The following is a 19,935-nucleotide window of genomic DNA, read 5'->3' as shown; positions in this document are numbered from 1 at the left end:
ATATCCGTAGATGTTGGCTGTCAGAATCAAATCTCATTAGAGTGACAAATTGAAATAATAATAATAATAATAATAATAATAATAATAATAATAATAATAATGGCAGGAAAACCTGACATTGCCTTTCCACCCTCCCTCGTTTCCCCCTCGTTTCCCCCTCGTTTACCTTCTTTCTGGAATGGTTTGTGTCCTTTCTAAGATAAATGGAATTTGAGAGAGGCCAAGGGCAAAAAATTGAAAGTGTGGAATGGGTATCTAGAAGGGTTTCTATTACCAGAAAAGAGAGGGGGATAATTGATTTATTAGCTAAGAGTCTAAAACAGGCTTAGCAACCTCTGGTCTGTGGGTCGAATCCAGTGAATTTTGTTTGGCTCACCACCTTACTCAGACCATGATATAAATAAAGATTCTTTTATAAAATGTTTGTATTTTTTGATAATAACATTGCTCTCTCTCTCTCTCTCTCTCTCTCTCTCTCTCCCTCTCTCTCTCTCTTTCTATATATATATATATATATATATATATATATATATATATATATATATAACAATGTTATTATCACTTATTTTACTACAGAGCCCTTGCAGAAAGGTCTCCAGATCGGCCGTCACTGCTCCCCCCCCCCACCCCGCAGGCGGTTGTCCCATGTGTGTGGATTGCACACTTCCACCGCTTTCCGACCATTCAAGCACGCCTGAAGACTTCAGGCTGCCGTTACTCTCACCATAAGGCGGCGGTGCAACCGAAAGGAGGCTGCCCTTAAGAGAGTCACCTGCACTCATGTTTCCATCATTCACACTGAAGAAGACCGAAGGATCAGCCGAAAATATGTGCTCTTGAAAGAAACGTTTTCATTTTTTTTTTTAAAGACTTTTTGCATTCCTTCACGTCAACAAATAGGAAATAAATACAGAAAATATATAAATATTTATATTTTTCGTATTGATTTTTTATCCATATATATATATATATATATATATATATATATATATATATATATATATGTGTATTCTTTTTGAATCCTTTGAGTTGAGTAATGTGTATATTTATTTATTTATTTATTGTTGACTGTTATCCTCATCTTCATAGTTGTTGTTTCACCACGTTTCGGCCAACTCATCCTCTGGCCTTCTTCAGGTGATTTACTGCGACAGGATAGGAATGCTGAGTCTTGCAACTGTATCTCAGTAATTACTGCCTTCCATAGTTGTTGCCTCACCACGTTTTGGCCAACTAAACCTCTAGCCTGCTTTGGGTAGGATTGAAACTGCTATCTTCAGACAATGTTCACCTGGAATGGTAGAAAGTCAACGCCTATATCCACTGTGCCACGAGCCCTCGAAGAGCCATCAAAGGTTGGAAAATTCCATCCTTGATCGCCCATCCAGAAGTTTAGTTGGCCAAAAGTCGGCAAATAAATAAATAACATTGTTGTCCTTCATGACAATGTAGTCAAACCTGTTTGGTCTTCCTACTGTAATTAGCACAGCTTTTTGGTCCTCGCATTTTAAAAGGTGGCCAAGGAACATGAAAACATTAATAGTTTATTTTGCTACACGATCACACATGAGCTAGAATATTTTGCTTTAACTTTTGTTTGAATAGTTCACATTACAGATTACTTATGTTAAGTAGTTTGAAAACACCTTTTTAAGAACGTGTCACGCTGGCCTAATAGTTATCATACTTGACTCATTGTCTTTAGGTCTTGGTTTCAATCTCAGCTCGAGCATTTTTTTTTACTTACAAGAAGTGAACTATATATATATATTATTCCTTAATTGGAATTTTTTTATTTGGAGATGAGCCTTTTTATGTTAATTTTTTTTTTTTTTATTTCGGACTATTAGTCTCATCTTTATTAGTTGTTGTTTGTTTTTATTGGTTCACAACGTTTCGGCCAACTTCCAATAAAAACAAACAAACAACAACTAATAAAGATGAGACTAATAGTCCGAAATAAAAAAAATTAAAAAAAAAAAAATTAACATAAGAAGTGAACTGTTTAGAAAAAAAAAAAAAACATAATACTCACATGCATATGTCTCAGTTTCTGTATGAATTAAAATATATTATTTTATGCATATTTTACGACTGGGCAACGCCGGACAATGCCAGGCGGCGTGCTAGATGATTCTAAAATAAAAAAAATTAATAAAATTTTAAAAAATTAATAAAATTTGTTAAAAAAAGCCGTCAGGAACTTAGTTGCCAACACAATAATAAAGACACTCCAGTTATTTAAAAATCTGTTAGTAACATATTAAAATGACGGATTGTTTTTACTAGCGCGATTATTCAGAATTCAAAGGTAATTTTGAAACTTTCTATTAATAGTCAATTTAGATGACTATTAATAGAAAATACAGTTCAACGGCAACAGTCAAGTATTACGGTTTATCTGTGCTCTTAAACCAAAGAAAACATTACTATTTGCAAATGCTGGTTTTGTATCAAAGAACCTTTAGAGGGTATTTTTGTATTTAACCCTAAAACAAGAGATCAGTGACTAAGTATTCTTCTAATGTATGGGATAGGATCAGGGTGTGGTATCCATAATTTCCTCAGAAGTCATTTTCTTATGATTTAGTGAGTTTAGACACTAATAAGTTTCGACTGACCTGACCTTTGATTGTTGACCTCTCTCTTCTTCCTTTTTTTTTTTTTTTTTTTTAGTTTACCACTAATTACTTTTGACCTCGACTACTTGATCTTGATCTCACAGTCAAGCCAGAATTTAAGCTTAAGCCTGGACTAATAAAATTTAGGAGCCTCTTTAATATGACCCCCCTTTCCATTTCAGTGTCTAAAAAATAAAGATATATATTTAGATGATAATTTTTACGGTGCACAATTTTCCTTTTGAAATATTTACCTTGTTTTGTGTGCGTTATTTTCTATCATTTGTACGATATTCTGGAATTGTACATTTATTACTCACTAGATTTACCCCGCTCCCTGTAATCCGTTGAGTCAAAACCACAGTCTCTTTTTATTCTACTTTGATTGCATTCGAAAATCTTAATCCATAAAATGTGGAAAATCTTAATCCATAAAATGTAGAAAATCTTAATCCATAAAATGTGGAAAATCTTAATCCATAAAATGTGGAAAATCTTTTATGAGATCCTTCTTGCTTACCTAAAAAAAAATAAGTCTCATTACTTCTATTCTATATTTTTTTTAATCGCTTTAATATTATTATTAATAACTAGCAGTTCCGCCTGGCTTTGCTCGGGTCCTATGTACTATTCATAAGGTTATGTGCATACATATATATTAAAAAGTGTGAATATGTAAAGTAATATATTTCTGTATAATAGTCTTCTTTAACTACCATAGAGAAAAGACAGACAGACATTTTCACTTTTATAGATATAGATAGATAGATATATAGATTGGATGCAATATATAGTAATGATTTAAAAAGTAAAAAAAAAAAAAAGACTCATGCGCCACCACCGAGAATCGAAACCAAAACGTTCAGCTCACAATTTATTTTGCCTCTGCCGTAAATGACTGGGCTATGAAAACATGCTAACTGCAAGGCTAAAAATTAAAACATGAACGAATATCAACTACGGTATGCATTCGTAATGGCGGCGTTTGACCTTCACCTGGCAAATTTCATTTCTTTTAATTTTCACACTTTTGCACCGATTTTTCCGGGCTAAAACCCAAATATAAAATTTTGCATAGATTCAAATACCTTATATATGAAGTTTCATGTCTGTAGACTAAAAAATCTAGGAGGAGTTTGGTAGGCAATATTTGTGCAGCAAAAATATATACATATACATAAATATATATATGGAAACAATTTTGTTTTTACTATAAACTTTTTACGCAAATATTATGCACGTATAAATCATGTAGAATACCTGCATGAATATAATTACACGTAATAGTTAACTAAAGATTATCATCCCATAAGAAAACCCAAAAAACTAATAGGGAATTAATTAAAATGAATGTTTAAAACAATATGCAAATTAGCTAGATCTTTTACAGATGGATGCAATTGTACAACCCATATATAAGAAAATTGTATTTTTTTTTTAAATAAGCAGAAAAGAGGGGTTTTAATATGAATATTAATACACCCAAACGAAAAACGAATTTATAGGAGTCCAGAAGATATTAAGTATATAAAAAGAAATAAGATAATAAAAATTAGAAGTATCGTCCTTGTTTTTCTTTTTTTTGAAAGGTTATCTTTTTGCTCATTAAATTGCTTTATTTAATAATAATAATAATAATAATAATAATAATTCAGATTTCGTTTATCAACGTCTCTCTGGAAAGGGATGGGATTCATTTCCAGAAGATTTCCCTTAATCCCGGCTTCAAACCAGGAGCTTCAAAGATCAAAGGTTTTCCTAAGGATGTTGGTGGTACCTACAATTGCGGTAATACTACTACTACTACTACTACAACAACAACAACAACAACAACAATAATATCGAGAAAAAACTATATATATATATGAAAGAACACAAAAACTGTAAATTATAATTTACAAGAATTAGAAAATCTATTTCTTATATTGGTTGAATTAGGCGTTTTTATTTGGTTGGGATTACTATATAAAAATATTAATATTTATATTCTCGTTAAATTTACACTTGTAAATTTAATTTTTAATTCTTGAATATATAAATTTTTCACTTGTAAATTTAATTTTTAATTTTTGAATATATATATATATATATATATATATATATATATATATATATATATATATATATATATATATATATATAGTGTTATGGTCTTGTGCAAAGTTATCTATGTTATTTCAAACTGGCTGTATTTTAAATTTATTCTTGCGTATGCATTGTGAGACCAATTCATCTTTAGTATAGATTGTAATTCTAGGGAAAGTAATTATTTTAACAGCCTCGCAAATGCAAAGATTACAAATTTTAGACCCTGGTGTGTAAGATTTTGATTTTTTTTTATCCCATTTATAAAAGAGTAAGGAATCTTCTTAAGTGCTAGGTTTTTTATTAAAGTACTTAAGTCAAATATAAAGAAATATCTGCTGAAGAGATGAGCATTACACCAAAAATTAGTGGATTAAAGAAAGAACTTTAAATGTAATGTATTCCTTTTTCAAATAATAAATTTTTGTTTTTAAAATTGTATATTTTGCTGAAAAAAATTTAAATATAAAACCTACAATTTTTACTTTGATCTATCTTGCATATTAAGCCATTTTATTTGGCAGGGATTGTCTTATGTAAAATATTTCCACCCAACAATATTTTGTAACACTGTGAACCACAATCTGTGATTTAATTCATTTCATTAAAAATTAGGAATTACTGACATATAATAATCAATTAAAGGCTTTTTTAGAAACAAGTATCACTATTTTCATGGTAAGTGTTCAACTGAGCTCCAATCTATGATCCCCTATAGCCAATTCTTAAAAAAAAAAAAACCACTCGTTTAGCCAAAATCACTATCAAAAACTTCTCCCAATCCCTATCATTGTATATACGAGGCAAATATGTCCTAAGATGGAGTACTGTTACCACATCTGAGGAGGAACTGCTTAGAGCAACCTTTCCTGCTTAGACAGAGTTCGAAACTGGCTTTGAAATCTAGTGGGTAATGTCCTTTCCTCCTTCTTGCAACCTCTTTTTCATGAAAGAGACGTTGTGAGTTTGCTCTATCATTATTTTCATGGCAGGTGCTCGACTGAGCTTCAGTCTATGATCCCCACCCCTGTAAGACATTCACAACAAACCCTCATCTAGCTATAACCACTGTCAACAATTTCCCCCCTCTTTATCTATGCATAAAACTAAATATAAATTCCATGAATAAAGTTTCTTTCCTAGAACTGCCCACCTATGAAAATCTATACTGTGGGACTGCTTTCCAACTGACTATAACATGGCAGTTTTCAAGTTTAATGTAAACAAGTTCTAATTGAGCTGTCCTCTTAAATTAAATTCTACCCAATTTTTACCACCACTGACCATTACAGTGTTGTCTCAATAACCACCTAACACTCAATAACTCTGATCCTCGAGTGGTCTTCAGGCATTGATAAGCAATGACTCCCTTGTAAAAATAAAATACTTTTGCACATAAAATTAAAACAAAAATCCATTAGTTGTAACATGAAAATGGAGAGTTTAATAGATTTCATTTTTACTGATTAATTAAATAAAAGTATATTGTTGAACTAACAATTTATGGGGTAAACTCAGCACTCCGCTGTCAAATCTTCCCACTCCGCAACTCGACACTCTGTTGTCAAAACTTCCAACTCCAAAACTTGACACTCTGTTGTCAAAACTTCCAACTCTAAACTTGACACTCTGTTGTCAAAACTTCCAACTCTAAACTTGACACTCTGCTGTCAAAACTTTCAACTCCGCAACTCGACACTCTGTTGTCAAAACTTCCAACTCCAAAACTTGACACTCTGTTGTTAAAACTTCCAACTCCGCAACTCGACAATCTATTGTCAAAACATTAAACTCCAAAACTTGACACTCTGTTGTCAGAACTTCCAACTCTAAACTTGACACTTTGTTGTCAAAACTTTCAACTCCAAAACTTGACACTCTGCTGTCAAAGCTTTCGACTCCAAAACTTGACACTCTGTTGTCAAAACTTTCAACTCCAAAACTTGACACTCTGTGGTCAAAACTTCCAACTCCGCAACTCGACACTCTGTTGTCAAATCATCCAACTCCGCAACTCGACACTGTTGTCAAAACTTCCAACTCTAAAACTTGCCACTCTGCTGTCAAAACTTTCAACTCCAAAACTCGACACTCTGTTGTCAAAACTTTCAACTCCAAAACTTGACACTTTGTTGTCAAAACTTCCTACTCCAAAACTTGACACTCTGTTGTAAAAACTTCCAACCCCGCAACTCGACACTCTGTTGTCAAAACTTCCAACTCTAAACTCGACACTCTGCTGTAAAAACCTCCTACTCCGCCACTCGACACTGTTGTCAAAACTTTCAACTCCGAAACTTGACACTCTTTTGTCAAAACTTCCAACTCTAAACTTGACACTCTGCTGTCAAAACTTTCAACTCCAAAACTCGACACTCTGTTGTCAAAACACCCAACTCCAAAACTCGACACTCTTTAAAGTTTACTTGAGCACGACTATGTACGTAGCACGCCTTCTTCCAACTCGTCCCCCTATTCACTTGTCTCATTTGCAAAGAAACGGCGACAGTCTGCGTCGCTTACGTGACCGTCAACAATAAAACGAACTGAGTGTCATCATTTTAGCCTTTCTCTCTTTCCTTTTTTTTTGTCTTTGTTACACGACCGAGCCTTTTGAGCACGCACACATGCTAGCCAAGTAAGTTACGATTTTCCCGACAAATTAATTAAAAAAAATCGAGGTCAACAGACATTTGGTCTGATAAGTATTGTCAACTGTTATTTTTGCAGGAAAAAATTTAAAAGATCATGTTCAAATCAATGTTTTTTTTACTTGATTGTCACCACTTTTCAAGACCCGAAGGGCACTCGAGGATAAGGGTTAATGAATATAAGGTGGTGGTGTAGTAATAACTTATGGTGTAAATTGGGTAGAATTTGATTATTTATGGGGACGGCTTGATAGGAATTCTAACAGAAATAGAAGTGAAAAGGAAGAAGCAAGCAAATCTCTTTAATTCATTCGTTTCACATGATGCAAAAGATAAGTCACCGTTTAAAAATGCAATCATTTTCATTGAATGATTTTATTTAGCTTCCTCAAGGTCATTTGCCAATTCGTGTTCAATTGACAGGACAGTATGACTTTCATACTTATATTGTATCCAATTTAAAAGCCGTCCAATACAGGGTACCGAAAGAGTTAATGCAGAAGTTAAGTCTTAACGGTCAAAACTCAATACATCCGCACAATACAAAACTAGATTTCCATATATCAGACAAAAGTCGGATTGAAATTAAATAAATCTAGTATATCTATAAAAGTAAGAATGTGTGTATGAGCCTCTTCTCAACTTATATACTCAACGAATTTTTGATCTACAGGCTTGAAATTTGATATATAGGATATTCAGACATGTGGAAAAAGGGCGGCTAAAAGTTAAAATTGAAAAAAAAATGGTATTTGAGAGTTATCGTTTTTCTTTTTCTATTTGTCAACTGTTTCACAAATGCGCATGTGCGACCGTGAAACATGACAGTTTTTTTATATTATGGTTGGTTGGTTGGTTGTTTTTGTTTTACGGCATATCAACCCTTTTTGGGTTATTTAATGCCGAATCCAAAGATTTTGAAGAAAATCTTTTTTAATAGAATATATTTGTTGTTTTCACGTCGGTTTCTATTTACCCATAGTTGGGACCCTAACAGGTACTACCACTCCGGGTCAGAGTGGACCTGGGAGCAATGGTAATTAAAGGGTGGCTCCACACTCCCCAAAGCCCACAAGCTGGGGCCTCACCACTGGATATAGTTTAAGGTCATATCCAGGACCCACATTGAGGGACTTTTACCCTCTGCAGGGGGGCAGTCGGCGTATTCTAATGCCCCACCGACAGGGCCTTTTATATTATGAATAAGTTCTTTCAAAACACTTTTTGGCGATCGTGTTAAGCTAACCTAACGGTTATTCCATGAACAAAGCTTCTTCCTAGAACTCCATGTCTTTGGAATACTGTCTTTAGGGTTTGGTTTAGATCTCAGCTCAAGTATTTTTTTTTTTTTACTTACAAGAAGTGAACTGTTTAGAAAAAATCATAATATGTCTCAGTTTCTTTCTGTTTTGTTTTTTTTACTTCATTTTTTTAAGGAATTTAACGTTACGTTTAATCCCGGACAACGCCGAATATAGTTTCTAGTAAAAAATAAAGTAATCCAAGCGATCTGATAGTTCAATCAAAATTATGATTTTAAGATGTATCCATGCATTTCTATGGCCTGTCACGATTACATTTGAAATATTAACATTTTCCTCTGTGTATTTTCGTTAATCTGCCATTTTTGTTGGCCTGTCACACTTATCTGTGCAATTACTTGATACTTTGATTCTTCATGTAAAAGACTATGGAGCCTGGAACTCCCACTTCATGCCCGGTCTTCTTATAATCTCAGTAGACTCATGCGTGGATCGAACAGTGTATTACCTACTGGACCAGTACTTCTCTGGTTTTCTTTTAAAGTCATTTGTGTCTTTTGCATTTCTGAATTGGGAAGCTTATTCCAGTTGCTCACCATTCAAAATCCAAACGAATGCTTCCTGATGTTGAGTGTTCTATTTTTTTGGTCTTCCTTTTGTAAATAGATTGCGATTCATAAGGCAAAATCCAAAATGAAATTAAACAAATAAAAATAAAACATTTCAAGCGATCTTATTGGTCAACCAAAATTATGGTTTTAAAATGAGGTTCTGTCCGTCTATTCTAGTCAGTTCATTGGTATATCACGAGTATACTTTATTTAAATAGCATTTTCATCGGTGTATTTTTGTCAGTCTGTCATACTTAAGTTTGGAAAAGCATATTCGTGGGTCTGTCATATTTAAGCGTTAATAGAATTTTTTCCTTTGCTTGTTATTTGTACGTTCGCAATAGCATTTTTATTGGTTTATCATACTTAAGGATTAAAAATATTTTTGTTTATTTTTATGTGTAAGTTTGAAATAGCATTTTTGCTGGTCTGTCATAATTAAGGATTAATAAAAAGTTTTGTCTGCTATGTGTAAGTTTAAAACATTGGTCTGTCATGTTGAAGCTTGAAATGCCGTTTTAATCGATTTGATTATGTTACTTTTACTTTATCTATTTGTTTTCACTTGTTGATTATTTTTTTTCCTAAGGTTTCGCCCTTCATTTTCCGGAAACATTTAAAGGTCTTCTTTTGCAATCACACAAATAAATCTAAAAATGTTAATTTAGTTTTTGTTTTACTTGATTTTCCGTTTCGATTTCTCAATTCACGATTGACAAAACTTAATTACTTTTTGGTCTTCCATTTCTCAAAGTATCAGTTTACCAACTTAAATGCTTTTTTTAGTCTCACCAACAAAGTAGGAATTGGACCTAGTAATTTACTCCCGTTCGTCCGTTTATCTGTTCGTTTGTTCGTACTTTAACCAGGTACTCAGTACTTTAACTACGTACTCAATAACTACGCCTTGGATTTATTTTTGAAAATTTTCCCAAATATTGGTCATAGCGAAAGCAAATTTTTTTCCAGAAATTTTCCGAGATAACTTTGGTTGCCTCCTTCCCCTAATGGGCATTATAAGAGCAAAATTCCCCCCCAATAGTTCATCTGTTCATTTGTTCGTACTTTTCTCAATAGCTAAGCCTTGGAGTTTTTTTTTTTTTAAATTTTGCACAAACATTAGTCATGGTGAAAGTAAATATTTTGTCAGAACGAATTTTCCGAGATAACTCGTGTTGTCCCCCCCCCCCATTGGGCATTATAAAAGTAAAATTGTCCCCAAATAGTTCATCCATTCATTTGTTCATACTTTTCTCAATAACTAAGCCTTGAATTTTTAAAAAAAATTTGTATAAATATTAGTCATGGTAAAAGTAAATTTTTTGCCAGAACGATATTTATTTAAATATTTTCTACGTGCATGAAATTAAGTTCAAATTAAGTGCACATAGAAAATATTTAAATAAATATTTAAATAATAAATTAATATAAGTCCCAAAAATGTATTCAAAATTTTTATGATGTTGACCATCTTACAATTTATTTCTTTAATTCAGTTGACACTTACAATTCTTGACGGTATCTGTTTTTTTTTTAAATTTTTTATTACATTTTCACCCCAACAAGGCACATTGCCACTTTGTTGTAGGGAGCTACTATCAGGGACATAAGCATCAGGGGTACTGTGTAGAAAGTTGGGCAGCAAGATGTCAGTTCATGTTGCACTTGAACTTCTGCATGTCAGTACAGTCGGGGAAGCAGGGACCTGGAAGGGAATTCCAAAGTCTAGCAGTTCTGGGGAAGAAACTACTGGAGAAGAAGGCTCTCTTACATCTAAGGATCTCTAGTTTGAAGGGGTGGGATTTAGCTGCTTATCGAGTTTGTCGGGGGTATTTACGTCGAGGGGGCACAAGTGCTTGCAGTTCGTCAGAGCATTCATCGTTAAAGTACTTGTAGAACAGGCAGAGGGATGCAACATTTCGTCGATGTGACAGAGGCTGAAGTTTAGCTGACAGTTCAGGACCTATCAAATTGGCGACTCTCTTTTGAACCTTGTCTAGGGCGAATGGTGGCCTTATAGAGGTATAGGATACTTTCAGGCGTTAATAGCTTTCTAGCATGGTAGAGAGAAACCACCTTCTTCGCAGCAGTCCTGGCAATGTTCTCAATGTAATTGTTCCAACTCATGTTTCCTATGAACGTTAGGCCAAGGAGTTTAAAAGATGTACTTTCAGATAAAGAGTCTTTGGCCATTGCTATTGGTGGTAGGGAAGGTTTCTTGTAATTATTGAAGGAAACAAGTTTAGTCTTGGCAGCATTGAACGTGACCATCCATTTTTGTCTCCATTCCACTACAGATCAGAGGTCTTCCTCTAGTGTTTCTGCCATTTCTTTAGATATGTGTTTATTTGTTTTCCTGTCGTGTCTGTTATAGAGCGTGATGTCGTCAGCATACATACCCATCTCACAGACAATTTTGTCAGGGAGGTCATTTATGAATATTAGGAATAACAAAGGTCCAAGGATAGACTCTTGAGGCACTCCCGCATTTATATCATATTGTTTAGATGTACGACCGTCGGGGACAACCTGGATTTTTCTCTTATCTAAGAAGGATTTAATTATGTTATGCATTCTTCCAGTGATACCATATGATCTGATTTTCTTGAGAAGACCCTCATGCCATACTCTGTCAAAAGCCTTAGATATATCTAGAGCTACCGCTCTACCCTCCCCCGCTTTGTCCAGTGACTGATATATACGTTCTGAGATTACAGTTAGGATGTCTGCTGTGGAACCGGCTTGCCTAAATCCATATTGTTGGTCAGTCAGAAGTTTAGCATCTGCAAGGTGACGGACTAGAGCTTGGTTAATTGTTGTCTCAAATATTTTGTCAAAAAGTGGGATGAGGCGAATGGGGCAATAATTTACTGGGTCAGTTCTTTCGCCAGAATTCTTGAAAACTGGCACTACAGAAGCAGTTTCCCAGCAGGCAGGAAAGCAAGATTTATTAAGGCATTTGTTGTAAAATTTGGAGAGAACTGGAGCTACTTCGGCTGTGCACTTTTTTAATAGCATAGACGAGATGAGATCAGGTCCACATGCTTTTGCAGTGTCAAGATTTCTTATGATAGCATGCACCTGAGCAGGGGTGATTTTCAGATCGTCTAGTGTGGCGTCTGTCTGCGTCAGGTAGGGGGTGGTTAGCAGAGTCCAGTGTGGAGTTGGAGGCAAACCGTCTAGCAAACATATTAGCCTTCTCAGTTGCTGAGCAAACAACCTCATGATTTTTGGATAGTGGGGGAATAGTTGATATCCCATTATTTACTACACTGTTGTAGATTTTCCAGAAGTCTCGGGTTCCTAATTTCTGTGCTTCTATGCGTTTTTGGGTGGTTTTAGTAAATTCTCTCTTAGCTGTCGCTATTTCTTTCTTACAGTTACTTCTGGCTTCTATGAACTTCTGTCTGTTTGAACTGGACTTATGTCGGTTAAATTTGCAGTACGCATGCTGCCTTTGCACTATGGCAGCTGCACAAATTGAAGTGAACCATTGGGGAGAGTGGCGTTTGCTATAGAATTTGTGTGTGGGAACATGTGCTTCAATTGCAGTTTTGAACCATTCAGTGGTCTCATCTGCACAATGTTCAGCAGGAAGTGAAAAGATATTTTGCCATGGAGCGTCCCTGATGAGGTCCCTGATGGCTCCCCAGTCAGCCTTTTTATAATATCTCGTTGTTCTGAACAGTGGCTTCTCAGTTTTGGCTCTAGAGTTTATGGCAATTTCAACCATTACCACTGCATGATCGGCTTTCCCAAGAGGGCTGTGGGCATTCGTTACACAGTCATCAGGAATTGTGGTCAGAAACTGGTCTAGAAGCGATGCATGTTGTTCTTGCTGGTCTGGGAAACAGGTTGGAAACGTAACCATCTGTGATAGGGAATGAGATATAGAGAAGTTATGTGTTATTGTACCAGCTGCGTCTGTGTGAGTAGAAAATCCAAGCCAGTTGCTGTGGTGGACATGTATTTGTGCGCTAGTGTCGAGGGAAAGTGCTGTATCTATGCTGTCAGCTGGGTCGAGGGAGAGCGGTAGAGAAAATAAAAGTAGCTAATGTTGTGTTGCATGTTAAGTCTAAAGCACATAAGTTTCTCTAGTCATGGGGAGGGTGTTTCGAATTTAGACTCCAAGCCCATGCATATGTCTGTCAGAATCCTTACGGCAGAGTGGGAGGTATCCGGGCATGTTAAAGTAGTTAGAGGGGATGGAGGAGTGTAGGTTAGTCTCACATAGTGGTAAGATATCCGGGGTGTTTGTTAAGAGAAATGCTTCAACATCATTTAAATTAGTCCTAAGCCCACGGATGTTCATAAATGCGAGCCTCAAGGGAGAAGGTAGGTTGTTTTTGTTTGAGTTTTGGCCTGGTTTTAGCGTAATTTTTTAATGTACTGTCATTTTTACTTTTAAGAGTTTCAGTTTAGGTAAGAGGTGCTGAGCAAGTAGTTATGCAGAACACCAGACATGCAACACAGGTAGATCATCAGCTGTCCATCCATCTACTAGGGTTGTGGCCTCAGGATAGCCCACCAGGGACGAGTGCAGGGTCCCTTTCCATGCGCGACATGTCACTACAAACATCCCGATATTATACAACTGTTGATGGAGCAGCCGCTCTAAGCACTACCAAAGAGTTGGGGCACCTGTACTACCAGTCGGGAACAGCATCCAGGAACTGTCTATCCGGTACCTTCAACCCATCAGCTGATGGTCAACCCAATCTGCTTGCACTGGCATTACAGTATTCAAGCACTCCCAAGTGCCCAGTTTAAGGGTTGGGATGTGTCGGGAGTGGGCAAAAACGGCGTTCATTGCCCTAGTTAGGAAACAAGATCGACCACCGAGTGTTTCTGTCGACTCGCAGTGGTTTGTAGTGATTGATTTTGTGCTATGAAACAGATACTGTCAAGAATTGTAAATGTCAACTGAATTAAAGAAATACATTTTAAGATGGTCAACATCATGAAATTTGGAATATAGACTTTTGTCATTCATTCATTAGATAGATAGATAGATAGATAGATAGATAGATAGATAGATAGATTAAATTCATAAGCTGTGACATTATCTGTTAAAACCTTGTTTTTGCACATTTAAAAATAAGTTCTTTTATTTCTCTGTCTCCCTCTATGACTCTCTCTGTATCTCCGTCTCTCTGTCTATCTGTCTGTCTGTCTGTCTGTCTGTCTGTCTGTCTGTCTGTCTCTCTCTCTCTCTCTCTCTCTCTCTCTCTCTCTCTCTCTCTCTCTCTCTCTCTCTCTATGTACATTCACATTTATTCTATAGATTAGCAAAAAAAATCCATTATATTTAATTTTTAAAATCTTCCTTTACAGTACATTTCTAAGACGATGAGAAATATTTAAAAATTATTAAATTAAAACCAAAGAAAAAGCAAAATCATATCAAACAAGATTTCATTATTTTCCTGTTTTTATTATTATTATTATTATTATTATTATTATTATTATTATTTTTATTATTATTATTATTATTTTTATTATTATTATTATTATTATTTTTATTATTATTATTATTATTATTATTATTATTATTATTTTTATTATTATTATTATTATTATTATTTTATTATTATTTTTTATTATTATTATTATTATTATTATTTTTATTATTATTATTATTATTTTTATTATTATTATTATTTTTATTATTATTATTTTTATTATTATTATTATTATTATTATTTTTATTATTATTATTATTATTATTATTATTTTTATTATTATTATTATTATTATTTTTATTATTATTATTATTATTTTTATTATTATTATTATTATTATTTTTATTATTTTATTATTATTTTATTATTTTTATTATTATTATTATTATTATTATTATTTTTATTATTATTATTATTATTATTATTATTTTTATTATTATTATTATTTTTTATTATTATTATTATTATTATTATTATTATTTTTATTATTATTATTATTATTATTATTATTATTATTATTTTTATTTTCAGGCGGATCCATCATAGGGTCTAAATCTTTTTGTTTTCCGGAAGCAGACAAAATGGTAACTTCAAACTTCCAAAATCGAGTAAAGAAGTTGGTTGGATTTCGATTGTCAGACTTTTCTAGTCCATCAAGACTGATGGAACTGTTAAATCGTCCAACTGATCCAGCATCTCTTGGAATGGTTCGCGTTCTTTTTGGTAAGACTCCCTTTGAAAGCTTCTATTGTGTTCTGTTTTGTTTTTGCTGGTGCACTATTCTGTTGTATCTTCTTTCCTTTGGGCAAGGCACCTTGTAAAAAATTTCTATTGTGCCTATTCATTGTTGGTAAGGCTCTTTGACAAAAGGTTTTATTGTGTCCTTTGTTTTTGATAAAGCACTTTGTAAATTGCTTCTATTGTGTTGTGACACTCTCAATGTTCCTCTTCACTCATTGTGTTTAAAAGTAAGAGAGAAAAGAAAAAGGAAATGTAGCAAAAGCAAAGGAAATAGGTTTATCGGGTGACAAAAGAAATAGGAAATAAGGCTTATCATTAGACAATGGATCGAAATTTGTTCCTTAACACAGACAAAAGGGAGCTCAGATAAAGTTCTAATTAAAGTGTAGCAATGACTGTAACAAACAGATCGAACAATAGATGTAGATGTGGGCTTTCACACACACAGTTCAAACAAATGTAAAGTTGGATTTTTTTTTTTTACTTGTGTCGTTTTTATTTTTTTATATACTTGTGAGTCCGTGCACTCCCCTCGACGGACGCCAGTGTGAGAGACTATAATGATACAACCATAAGAAGATAAGACAAAGAAGAACACATCCACGGCACTCAATATTGAGGACGGCGAGTTGTTGAATGGAGGACACATGGCGTCACAGTGTTCTTTTTCTTTGTGGTAGGGCACATTGTAAAACATTTTTATTGTGTTCCCCTTTTTTTTTGGTAAGACATTTCCTGAAAAGTATTGATAATTTTGTAGTTTTCTTTTCAAAATTGGCAGATGACTTTGATGTCAATTAACTATCTGCTTTTTTAAAGGATTTTATTTCACTAGCAAAGATACCCGCATGAAGCACGGGTCTTTACTGTATGTTCAGACACCCTTGCAGTAAGTGGATGTTGTAAAAGGAAGTGTTCCTTAAAGAGTTTTAAAAATTTTTAACTACCTCCTGAAATGGCTGAAATCCAACTATGGACTTTAAAGAAAATAGATTATATCAAAGTTGACACTTATATTGTTACACATAAAAATTTAAACAATTACAAAGAATCACAATGGTTAAAATGTGTTAAATTAGTTGAGGGGATAGGGGGGGGGAGGATAGTGATCTGATTCAAATTCACAAAGAAGTTGACTAGTGGCATGGTGGCGGTCTCTTGGATAGTGACAAACCCTAACTTGGTGTGCACCATCCCTAGGCGAGGGAGTTTATAAAGAGCCGAAATAAATATGACCTGAACCTTTGTCCTTAACCTTGAAAAATGGTGTGCACCATCCCTAGGTCGAAGATCATCATTATGTTAGGTTTGGTCATGATCGGTCCAATGGGTAGGCTGTAGGAGAGTTGTACACACAGACACGCACACGAACGCTATTACTTTAAAAATAACAATTTAATATTAGAAAATATTTTTGTTAATTTTTCATTTTATTTCCACATAAAAATAGTGTTTTTGGTATAAATGGATCCAAAATACAACGAAATATAACCCTTTAAAATATAACCCTTTAAAATATAATCCTTTAAAGTATAACACTTTAAAATATAACCTTTTAAAATAGCAGACGATTAAATGCTAGCAGTCCGAAAGGGAAATGACAAAATTACCAAAGTTTCTATTGTGTCCTCTTTCTTTTTCGTAAAGCATTTCCTAAAACGTTTTTATCGTGTCCTTTTCCTTTTTAGTTAGGCACTTCGTAAATTTTTTCTATTGTGTTCTACTTTTTGGTAAGCCATTTCGTAAAAAGATTCTATTGTGTCTTTTTTCTTTTTGATAAGGCACATTGCAAATTGTTTCTAATGTATTCTTTTTACTTTTGGCAAAGCATATTGTAAATTATATCCATTGTGCCTTTTCTTTTTAGTAGAGCACAATGTAAATTGCTTCTGCTGTGTCCATTTTAATTTTTGATAAGGCACTTCATAAAAAGTTTCTCTTGTGCCTTTCTTTTAGTAAATTGTGTCTATTGAATCCTTTTTGTTTGGCAAGACACTTTGTTAAAGTTTTTATTCTTTTTATTTTTGGTAAGGCATTTGGTAAAGATTTTCAATTGTGCCCTTTCTCTATTTGGTAAGGCACTTTGTAAAAAGTTTCTATTGTGTCCTTTTTATTTTGATAAGTCACTTTGTAAAAAGTTTCTGTTGTGCCGTTTTTATTTTGGTAAGTCACTTTGTAAAACGTTTCTGTTGTGCCGTTTTTATTTTGGTAAGTCACTTTGTAAAACGTTTCTGTTGTGCCGTTTTTATTTTGGTAAGGCCCATTGTAAATTGTTTTTCTATTGTGTCCTCTTTCTTTTTGATAAGAACTTTGTAAAATGATTATACTATTTTTTTTTTTACTTTCTTACTTTTTTATTTAGGATTCTTGATGTTGCTGGATATTCCTCAAGAGAGGGGCTTGGGCTATGCTGATGAGAAATGGGGCAACACTGATATGTGCCACTTTCCTCTTTTTAATTTCATGAAAGCACCTTCGCTAGTATGGATGTATGCGATGTATTGCACAATGTGGGTAGGTAAGTAAACAACGCTCTTCTAAGATTATAATTAACGTGAGTTATCCCCCCTTTGAATATTTTATTTTTGAAATGAGTAAATAATCAGATTCATAAATAAAATATAGGCTTCATTTCTTTCACATTAAAAATATCACTGAGATGGTGGCCAAGTGATTAAGAATGTCGGAGTGGAATCATTCCTGTACAGATTCAACTCGTTTGATTGGCAGTTCAGTTATATACCAGATTTTCAGTCAGTCAAAAGTTATAGCTCGTTGGCTTAGAATAAGTGCTTTATGCCGAATTGATGTTGATCATGGTTACATTTTTGCATTAAATACTAATCCCTATCAATCCCTATTAATCCCTATAAGTGTATGAAATGAAAACCCTATTAATACCTAACTGTGCATCGAATGGATATCATAATACTTAGTACACTGCACCTTATTATAACAAATATCCATACACGATTTCAGCCAAATCAGTCTAGTAGTTTCCGAAAAAAGTTTAAAAGCTGAAACCATTGTCAAAAATTTTCCCCACTCTTTATCTGTGCCAAAACCAAAACGTAGATTTCATGAACAAAGCTTCTTCCTTAGAAGTGCACGCCTGTGGAACTCTGCCTGTTTTCCAACTGACTACAACCTGGATGCCTTCAAGTCCAACATAAACAAATTCCTAATGAATCACCCCCTTAAGTAAGACACTTTATCAAATCTCAACACTAACGTACTGTACACGCAATAACCCTTATCCCCAAGTGGCTTCCGGGCCTTGATAAGTGGTGACCACCCTGTAAAAAAGAACAAAAACAAAAAAAAAAAAACTGACAGATTAAAACAGAGGACTAAAAGAGTTGTATCAGTTCTTAAATAAGAGGAGAGTGCTTAATATTGATAATGAAGCTTTGGCTCTAAGTTTGGAGTTAACAGTCCACGTAGAATTGTCTCTATATTTTTAAACTTATAAATATACTAGCTGGCAGCCCGGCGTTGCCTGGTCATATAATATGCTTAAACATGATATTTTATTTTATGCAGATTGCGTATGAATTATTATAGAATCAATCTTCTATTGCATATTATGTATTACGAGGAATAATTTGCCCAACAGATTAATTCACAAATAATAATAATAAAAAATAATAATGCTAATGACGTTCATCAAATTCGATCTGTGTTTCTTACAATATCATGCCAGCTGATATTTGGGCTTGATGATGAATGCCCTGGAAAAGTCACTTTTGATTAATGTCTAGTTTTAAAATATGCAAACGAAGAAATGATTTGCAGCGATTTTAAATGGTACCTCTTCTTTTATCATAAATTGAATTCATTAAGAAAAAAAATTAAAATTAAAGGATGAGATACACCCGGGCTTGAACAGGTAATCATTCGATCTGTAGTCAAATGCTCTACCACTGAGCTATATCTCCAGAACATAATAAACTTGTTTTTTAAGAAGAAATGATTTGCTGAAATTTTATTATCTCCCTTGGCTGGTGTAACGTAAAATATTCCCCTATAAAAATTCTTCCTTTTTTTATCTATAAGAGAGAAACACTTTTTAAGATTGTATTTTTCCGATTTTCAATACATCGAATGAATTTCTGTACAAAACATATCTAAGAACACTGCCAGACATATAAATTAGCTTTATGTGAAACTTGCTTAAGATAGGCTCAGCTGTTTCAGAACCTATAAAGAAGGAACTCACACACACAAAGTGACTTTTATGTAGTAGTTGCTCATATATATATATATATATATATATATATATATATATATATATATATATATATATATATATATTATTATTATTATTATTATTATTATTATTATTATTTATTCTAGAGTAAACAGTTACATTTGGTCGCTACAAACAGCCATCTGTTTCAATCAATGAGACTTCGTTAGGCGACCCTGAACCATTCGGCGCCATAGAAAAAAAGAAAAGACTGAAGTCTCTCTCCCCCCCCCCGCCAAAAAAAAACTATAAA

At 33.8% G+C, this 19,935-nt stretch overlaps 1 protein-coding gene across 1 annotated transcript in view; it reads left to right on the top strand.

Moving 5' to 3' along the window:
* Positions 1-19,935, top strand: part of LOC145293285 (vitamin K-dependent gamma-carboxylase-like) — a 100,025-nt gene that overhangs the window by 18,885 nt on the left and 61,205 nt on the right. The window contains exons 2-3 of the mRNA XM_080139888.1: positions 15,224-15,415; positions 17,796-17,951. Of these exons, the coding sequence (XP_079996014.1) occupies positions 15,274-15,415; positions 17,796-17,951 (298 nt within the window). The 5' untranslated portion in view covers positions 15,224-15,273. The remainder of the gene's footprint in view (positions 1-15,223; positions 15,416-17,795; positions 17,952-19,935) is intronic.

This window comes from Euprymna scolopes, chromosome 14 (genome assembly GCF_053919585.1).
Source record: "Euprymna scolopes isolate OS-2025 chromosome 14, ASM5391958v1, whole genome shotgun sequence".
Taxonomy (NCBI): Eukaryota; Metazoa; Mollusca; class Cephalopoda; order Sepiida; family Sepiolidae; genus Euprymna; species Euprymna scolopes.
This window is presented reverse-complemented; position numbering and strand designations above follow the sequence as displayed.